The sequence below is a fragment of the Callorhinchus milii genome, unplaced genomic scaffold (genome assembly GCF_018977255.1).
Source record: "Callorhinchus milii isolate IMCB2004 unplaced genomic scaffold, IMCB_Cmil_1.0 Scaffold1, whole genome shotgun sequence".
In the NCBI taxonomy this organism is placed as follows: Eukaryota; Metazoa; Chordata; class Chondrichthyes; order Chimaeriformes; family Callorhinchidae; genus Callorhinchus; species Callorhinchus milii.
In genome coordinates, this window is record NW_024704742.1 from 12,567,728 (window position 1) to 12,576,868 (window position 9,141).

General features: G+C 45.4%; 1 protein-coding gene across 1 annotated transcript in view; it reads right to left on the minus strand.

Moving 5' to 3' along the window:
- The window catches only part of LOC103188164 (trans-2,3-enoyl-CoA reductase-like), a 108,938-nt gene extending 100,698 nt beyond the window's left edge, over positions 1–8,240 (minus strand). The window contains exons 1-3 of the mRNA XM_042338951.1: positions 8,145–8,240; positions 6,428–6,493; positions 3,865–3,928 (exon numbers count right to left, since the gene is read on the minus strand). Of these exons, the coding sequence (XP_042194885.1) occupies positions 3,865–3,928; positions 6,428–6,493; positions 8,145–8,240 (226 nt within the window). The remainder of the gene's footprint in view (positions 1–3,864; positions 3,929–6,427; positions 6,494–8,144) is intronic.
- Positions 8,241–9,141: the final 901 nt, after the last annotated feature.

Genomic DNA, 9,141 nt, shown 5'->3' on the forward strand with positions numbered 1-9,141 from the left:
TCTCTCTCAGTCTCTCTCTCTCTCTCTCTCAGTCTCTCTCTCTCTCTCTTCTCTCAGTCTCTCTCTCTCTCTCTCTCTCTCTCTCTCTCTCTCTCTCTCTCAGTTCTCTCTCTCTCTCTCTCTCTCTCTTTCTCTCTCATCTCTCTCTCTCTCAGTCTCCTCTCTCTCTCTCTTTCTCTCTTCTCTCTCTCATCTCTCTCTCTCTCTCAGTCTCTCTCTCTCTCTCTCAGTCTCAGTATCTCTCTCTCTCTCAGTCTCTCTCTCCTCTCTCTCTCTCTCTCTCAGTCTCAGTATCTCTCTCTCTCTCTCTCAGTCTCAGTATCTCTCTCTCTCTCTCTCTCTCTCTCTCTCTCTCTCTCTCTCAGTCTCTCTCTCTCTCTCTCTCTCTCTCTCAGTCTCAGTATCTCTCTCTCTCTCAGTCTCTCTCTCTCTCTCTCGCCCCCCCCCCCCCCCCCCCCCCCCCCCCCCCCCCCCTCCCCCCCCCCCCCCCCCCCCCTCTCTCTCTCTCCCTCAGTCTCAGTAATTTGGCTTGTATGTTTTATTTGACTTAACATTTTATTGAAATCGATTTTTTTTAAAAATCGCCACTTTATTTTTTTGAATCTTAACAAAAATTTCTCAATAAGAAAAAGAAAAACAATCCTTGAATTATTTTTATAAAATGATTTCTAATGATGAAAAAATTCTAAATAGTTTATCTCACTTTATATTATAACAGAAAATATATTTTTGATGGAAATATCGTTCGAAGTAGATTTTATTTTACTTAAGCCTTCAAAATATTATTTTATGCGCTATTTTACAGCGTTTACAAATTGATTGTAAAAATCGCAGCAAATATCATTTTCCTTAAGATTGGTACATACAAAAAAGGTTATTTGAATTTTGATGTTCGTATTCGTATTCGGGCAAGAAAATAATTGAAAAAAATTTATATTTTTTAAAATGTTATAATATTGCATTTAAAATTTTTTAAAAGTAAAACTAAAAAAAATTGAAAAAATTAAATGATTAAAATGTATAGTTTAAAATTTAATTTCTTTTTAAAAAGCTGCACAGGAACTCATACACACTAGTGAACACATTTTAATAATTTTAAAAATCGCTTAACATTGCATTTTAAATTTTTAAATAGTAACTAAAAAAAATTGAAAAAAATTAAATTATTAAAATGTGCAGTTTAAAATTTAATTTCTTTTTGAAAAAGCTGCACAGGAACTCATACACACTAGTGAACACATTTTAATAATTTTAAAAATCGCTTAACATTGCATTTTAAATTTTTAAATAGTAACTAAAAAAAATTGAAAAAATGAAATTATTAAAATATATAGTTTAAAATTTAATTTCTCTTTCAAAAAGCAGCACAGGATCCCAAACACACTGCTGAACACATTTTCACAAATTTAAAAATTTATAACATTACATTTTAAATTTAAAATCTGCTGTTGAAATATATTGGCTATCACCTTGGGATACATTAGTATATTTCAAACAGCATCCGAATGTTCCAGAAGGTTTGATAGTTAAACGGTTAAAAGTAGCTTTGCTGGACGGGCTGTGGTCAGCTTCTGATAACTTTTCATATTTTCCTGGGAAAATTTTCACTCCTCTGAGATAATGAGCAATCGGGTCCTTGAGCATAATTGTAAGAACAATGGATCACAGAAAGAAAAGACTGCAGTCTCATCCTATCTCAAGGCTGAGAATCAAGCAGGGCTGTGGAAGGCTGCCCAGAAGGTGTCTATATCTCTCTCTGTGATTCTCTCTCTGTGGAAAGCAGCCTCCGAAGAGTGGGGGCTATCTCTGTGACAAGGGGAGGTGGAATTAGTACCACACAAAAGAAAGATGTAACTTTGAAATAGTTGGAGTTGTGTACAGGGTCAGCACACTTAATCAATACTGATTCTACTGTATCTATGTATATGTACAGGGTGAGGGAATTTACTTCCAGTAAGAAAGTGACCATTAAAAGTGAAAGAGGAGGAGAAATGGGTAATAAGGTTTTGGTTCTGTTTGCTGGGCAGAGAAGTAATAATAGTAGTTGGTCCGGGGAAACCCGGAAGTCAGGTTAGACAGTATGAGTGACCTCTAATAGCTGGTTGCGTCTGTTGAGTTTACTGGAGCCACTCTCTGTGGTTTGTTGTATTATTGTCGACTGAACAGTGTCTGTGTATAACTGGACGGATCAGAGAGTTTACCCTCTTTACTGTTGGTAATATGAAAGTTGTCTCTGAGGGGTATTTCCAGGGGCCGATCTCTCCAGTGTATGTCAAGGTTGATCCCAGGTCTACTGTTTAGTCTGGAATATGAAAGAAAGGGATTAAGGGATATGGGGATAAGGCAGGCTCAGGTTATTAGCTGGAGTTAGATTAGAATATCAGCCATGATTGAATGGCGGGGCAGGCTCGAAGGGACAAATGGCCTACTCCTGCTCCTACATATCATGTTATGAAACAGTGCCTGGATACGTTTTGTCATCCCTGTATTCTCAGTACTACTGTTTGGCCTGGATTACAGAACAGAGTCTGAATACGTGCTTGTTTTTGTATATCTGTCGTATTATTGTGTTGTTGTATGTCATAAAGTTAATTATAGATAGTGAGCTTTACTATTTGTTTTATAAAATAAACACTATACTCTTACCATGTCAGTCAGAGACAAGCTGATGCCCATCACATTTGCCTCCTGAATCCTGACAGGGTGGAAAAGACATTTGATGTCTGCGAGAAACACCTTCTAGCGACTTACTGGGCTGTAAAGCATTTTAACTTTATTACCAGGCTCCAGAAATTACTCCCCCCACACCCCATTGAACCTCTTGTTGAAGCCTGGGGACACTCTGGTTTCCTCCCAGCACCTAAATCACTGGATGTTGCTGCTTATGGAATGCGATTTGGAGGTGGTACCCCAGAAAACTACCTCTTACCGCTTATGATGACCTACGCAGGGATTCATGAATGCCCTTTAACTCGGCTTGGATTCTGGCAGAGCGTAATGCATCGCCAGAGCATACCAGAGGGCCAAGCTGTGTACATCGACAGATCATCTTTCCATGATCACAGAGCCCCCTGCACTAGATTCACAATTATCATCCCACGGGATACAGAGATACTGTGCAAATGTGGATACCACTCGGCCCAATCCTGCAAACTCGCAGGCCATCATACATACCAGGGACACACCCGCCTATGTGTGGTCTGACAGTGTGTATGTGGTGAACACGGTGATGATGCTGCCGCCCCTATACCAAGTTAACAACTTCTGTACTAACGACGGAAAACTGCTGACACAGTGTACATATGGCAATCACTACTGGCTCCTAAGGCTCACTCTTCCTTGGGAAAGTAAAAGGACATGCCCGAGCTTTGGATCCCCATCACAGGGAAACTCGGTGGTGGACTGCGCTGCTAAGTATATGCATGAACAGTGGAGGAATAGACCTTATGCCCTCAACCACCTGACAACAGCACCCAGGTCGAGGCTATTGCAATTCCCCCCATCCCTGGATTTGGTTGGGTTACAGACATCATATCCACCCTACCGGATGGTCATCAAGTGGCACAAGGAAGGTCAGCCCCTCCTACAGCCAATTGCCTGGGCCCATCAAACCATTCCGCCTCCTCTGATGCATCTCAGGAACAACTGTTAATGCACATTCCTCACCCCACCACAGGTCTACCGGTCGTATGCATTCCCCCTTCTTTGTCAGACGTCTTTACTATCCGCCACTCACACCCCGTCTCAGGCCACATTTCAGCTCCTCTGACCCTCCAAAACGTCCTCTGCACCATGTGGTGGCCGACAGTGGTATCGAATATTGCTGCACAACCCACCTCCGTGCTGTCAGAGGGCCGCACCCACATGGGTAGATAGTGATCAGGGATCCCATTTCACAGGACAAGTGTTTTCCCAGATGCAGGTAATGCTGGGGACAAAACAGAAGTTACATATCTCACACCATCCCTTGTCATTAGGGGTGGTGGAAAGGGGAAACCGGACGCTAAAAAACAAGTTTTAAAAAAAATGTTTTGTGTAGACCACCCGGAGCAGTGGACTGAAATGTTATCAATGTTTTTAATGGTCATCAGGACGACTCCTCATTCTACCACCAGGATATCACCCTATCAAGCCATGAGAGGAAGACTCATGATAACCCCAGGCCAGATAATGGTCCCAAGCATTAACCCCATCCAAATGGGGGTGCTTACTGAAAATTGGGTATTCAAAAGAAAGTGTCTTGAGGTAACAATCAACTTGTGGCCACAAATATTGATAGATCCCAACAGACAATGCAAAAATGTTTCAACAAAAAAATCATGGTCGCCAAGTACCAGGTCGGTGACCCGCTTATGGTATTAGACTATGGGAAAAAGGACCACCCCTTCTGCCCAAAATAGCAGGGGTCTTTTCCCATCATAGACAAAGCCAGTCCATCAGTGTACTTGCTGCAATATGCAAAGAATAGTAGGAAGCACACTCGATGGCACCATATCAACCAATTAAAGAAGGGAAATTAGCTGATAATAAGCTGATGAGCCACGATGGGAGGACCACCACATCTTGTACTCCTGGGTCTTTATGAACACATTTTGATCAGTGGGGTCCAACTAGAACCAATTCCCCTACCAATGGGACGGTTTGACTGCAGCATGTCCCAGGTGACGGGGCCACCAGCTTTAAGAATCGGGACTGGATGTTACGGAAAACTATGGGTACGATTCAGCTATCCCCGGGTAACCTGAATGGTCCAGTGCGGTAAAAGGAAAAGATGGAGGGACTCCCCACATGCCGGCTGTTCCAGATAAAACCCGCAGGGGGAGCCAAGACCAACTCTTCATGGGTCAAGCTTGCATCGGGCAGCTCAGACGTACCAGGGGTCTACTGACCGGCGTTTGTGTTATGGAATAACCCCTTGACCGACCTCAGGATCCTAGCCCAGAATGGACTCTGCCTGTGGAACCAGAATGGGACAGAATTCAACACGACAGTGGATGTTGTGGACCGGTGTCTCCCAAGCAATGGGATGCAGGCACAGGACATTAGTATACAGTACACTAATGTAATAAGCCAGCGTATGTCTGTATGGTCAGGATACTCATTTATTTTGAAATGTACATTACACTTAGACGTAGTGTGGTCCTACAATGGGAGTAGGTATGTGGGCAAATGGAATGGATATCTATAACCGTCCCAGTAAGAAATTTTGAGGTTTGTAAGACAGGGAAGGGATCCCGGGAAATACCTGGTACTTTCGCCCAGGACAGGTGGGGATACCCTATGTAGAAACCACACAGGGAAAGAACTCTAAATGGCTGCTGCATTTCCCCTATGTCTATGCTGGGGATGAAGGCTCATACAAGTGCGGGATAGATGTGGGCTCAGCTTATTCAATCCTGGTGGAGGATGCAGTGGGCAAGTACCATACCTTCCGCTTGGAGGTGGAAAGTGAGCCCGAGCCATTGAGAAAGAGGTCATGTGGGGATTTAACTTTTACCCCAGGCTTGGTAAATGGCTTGGTGCCTCAGGTCACGCAACAGCAGGTATACATGGGGGGGGGGGGCAGTACAAAACATATCCAATAATCTTGGATATTTCCGGGCTTGGTCTTCCCATAGGATTGTGTGATAAACACTATTGGGATTGGAACGGACATGTGATGCAACAGTACCTGGCCCAATTCCATTGGGATACCACTAATGCCCAACCCCTCAAACCACCAATGTGAGCAAAAAATCACTCACGGACTGAGCAGCCGGGAGTGCAGCAGAGCGAGCAGCACTAAACTGTTTGGATATAGAAAATCAGTACTACAAGTCCCAAAGGTTACAGGAAGCACTAAAAAATCGGCTGTTTAAATTGAATGAACAGGACAAAGATGACATTCATGAGCTGGGAGAGGGAGTTCTGTACTTCGATGATGTTGTCTAATCCTTGGCAACCACCCAGGACAAGGTGAACGAGATCCTGGCAAACCAGGATGACCAGCCGGCTAACTCCTCCTGAGCAACCACCTGCTCCTTGTACCTAGCCTACCTACAACAAATGGTCCAATCCACCTTCCTCTCATTACCATAGAATCAGCTACCTACTTGGTTCACTGATGCTTAGCTAGAAGAACTAGTGCCCAGAGAAACCAATTTCTGCTTAGTACGACAGTTCACCCAGGTTAAGCCCCGAGAATGTCTGGGTTCCCCCTCACTAGATAACATTGGTTTGGTGCTTCAGTTGCCATGGTTCAGGTCACTGTGGCCTTCCCCATTATTTGAAGTTGCATCAAAGGTGTCGTGCGCCAGGGCCACTGAGTCCAGTATGCCCAATAGCCTCTGTACCTGAATGCAATCCATTGGAAGGGGTTGTGACTGACCAACTGGGGAGATACTTGGATGTGCCCACTGGAAGAGGTTCCTATCTCCTGTGGGTTTACCTTGTCCTCTTCATCCCCTGAATGTGGGATGACTATAATATCACACTGGTCTGGAACCTTGGTATCCTATAAAGGGTGGGGGAATACTGCTACACCTCATCAGAAGCCACCTTCCAGGTAGGGCTAAAAGGATGCCCTCTCCCATACACCTCTGCATGTTTCTTCCCTACCATTCCAGTAAAATTGGGGACCCATTATCTCGAACACAAAATCATCCACAATATGATCAGGATTCAGTTACACTCAAACCTCCATTGAGAGGCATTGGAAGCAATTGCCCAATTTGGTCATCCCATAATGTCCCTGAGCGTGAACCAAATTTTACAGCCCAATATTACCTCACAAAAGCATCTGCTCCATATCCATGAACAGAATCAAATGACCAATGACTCAATTAGGCATTTAGGAGACCATCACTGGTGGCAGGTGGTATACAATGCAGGACAACATCCCTTTGCTCGCTTGGCATCATATACCTCCCTGGTAGTTCAAGTAGCAGTGACGATAATGTTAATCTGGTCCATCCGATGGGTTCATAAGTATGGCTCGTAAATTACAACATTGATGGTCCCAGATGGACCTTATGCCTTTACTGCAAAAATGAGGGGTCAATACTCTGGTATCTCCACCTCAAGGTCGGGACTGTTAGAATAGACCGATTGTGGGTATAGCGTCATTATAATATGTATGTAATTTTGAAACATGAATACCTTTGTAGGTAAATGTGGTATGGATAAAGTGTGTGCATCAGAAGGGTTAAAATGATGGGATGCCGCAGGGTCACAGAGACTTGCCGAGTCAGCAGTAACAGGCAGTCAGGCTGGCACCGGTTCGAAAAGCATGTCAGGGAGTGAAACAGTGGGGGCAAATAACAGAACTGAACCAATCAGTCCAAAAATTGGCTATAGACATCTATAGAGAATGATGGAACAAGCTGTGCTAGATAAGGAAGAATGGAGTGCTTGAGAAACAGGCTTAGGCCAGTCAAGATAGGGAAAAGATGATTCAGGGTCTAGACAGAGGTCGACACTCAGGAGGAAGGTCACGAGGGGAGGTCTGGCTGACGTCAAGACCTGGGAAGAAAACTATAAAGATAGAGGTAAAAGGTGTTGAAAGGCACAACAGTTGAGGATTACCTCAAGGAGAAAGCCGAGATCTCCATCCTGCCACTGTTGTCCAGACTTTGAGAATGTGTAGTATGTTTTCCGTTGTTCTGTCTTTAGGTGGGAAGGTGTTAGTTACAGAAGTAGGTGGTTGAAACTCAGGGAACAGGCTAGGCAGCATGAGAGGGATGCTGGTTTAGAACGTTTGTTTTGATCCTGGCTGCTCTGGAGGCCACCCTTTGTGACTTCGGGAATTCAGTGTTGTTCATTGTGAGCACTGCGAGAGTCATTCATGTCTGAGGGGTTATTCAAGAATTATCTCTGTGCAAGAGTTGGTTGAAATACAGTCCTGGGTGCCATTCTTCCAGAAGTATGAAGTGAAACTCAGTCTGTGGTGTAGGTCCAGGGTGCTGGACAACAGTGTGCGTTATGCAGTGGTGCTGGGTCAAAGCGCTGAGCAACACGGGTGTGTGTGTGTGTGTGTGAGTGATAAGGATTAATGTTGTACAAGTATCAATAGTATTACAATTGTAGAACAAATACAGGTTTCATCCTAATTAAATGACTCTTATACTCTTATTACCATCTTGTGAATTATTTACAAATTGTCTGACCCGGTCTGCTCCTCCTGCGGAGCACAGCGAGCTGTGCACCAGGCTGCGTAGGGCCTGGTCCGTGCCTGCTGCAGAGCACAGTGGGCTGTGCGCCATCCATGGGCCAGGCCGGGCCCTGAACAGCCGGGTGCACAGCCGTTGCACACTACATTAGGCAAGGACCAGGCCGGGGCCTGCGCGGTCAGAAGCATAGCCCACTGCACACTGCAGCAGGCATGGGCATGGCTGGGTTGGGCCCTTAGCAGGTGGGTGCACAGCTGACTGCAGGGCCCGGCCCTGTCTGCGCATGCTGCAGAGGGTAGTGGGCTGCGCAGCTGTTCAGCTGTTTTGCTCACTGTGCTACAGTGTGCAGAGTGCTGTCTGCACCGCTATCTGCCCTGTTGTGACGTGCGTGGTTCCGGGGTAAGGCGTGGACCAGGGCAAGGCAGAGTGATTGAGGGAGAGCGTTTCAGAGTTTCAGGGCATAGTTGTTCAAGGCACGGCTACCAATGGTGGAACGTAGGGCACGAGGGACAAACAGGAGGCTGGAGCCAACCGAGCGGTGGCAGCGGATGGTGGAGTGGGGGGGTAAGCAGTTCGGAAAGGTAGGGAGGTGCGAGGATATTAAGTGATTTGGAAACGAGTGACAGGATCTTGAAGGTGATCCATTCAGTGATTGGGAGCCAGTGGAGCCTGCCAAGAATTGGTGTGATGGGGATACGGAGGTCCATGCGGGTGAGTTTCCGGGTGACGGAGTTTTGAATTCATTGAATTTTTTCTATGTGGAGCTGGGGAGACTAGCGAGGAGGGCATTGGAATAGTCCATCCGGGAAGTAACGAAGCATGGACAAGGGTTTCAGTGGTTTGTGAGATACGGACAGAGGCGGCCAATGTGACACAGGTGGAAAAAAGCAGTCCTTACAGGGAATGTACATGCAATAGAAAGGAAAGCTGGGGACCAAACCTAATGCCTAAATTGTGCACGGGTTCAGAGAGTCTGAGGGTGAGCCCGGGGAGG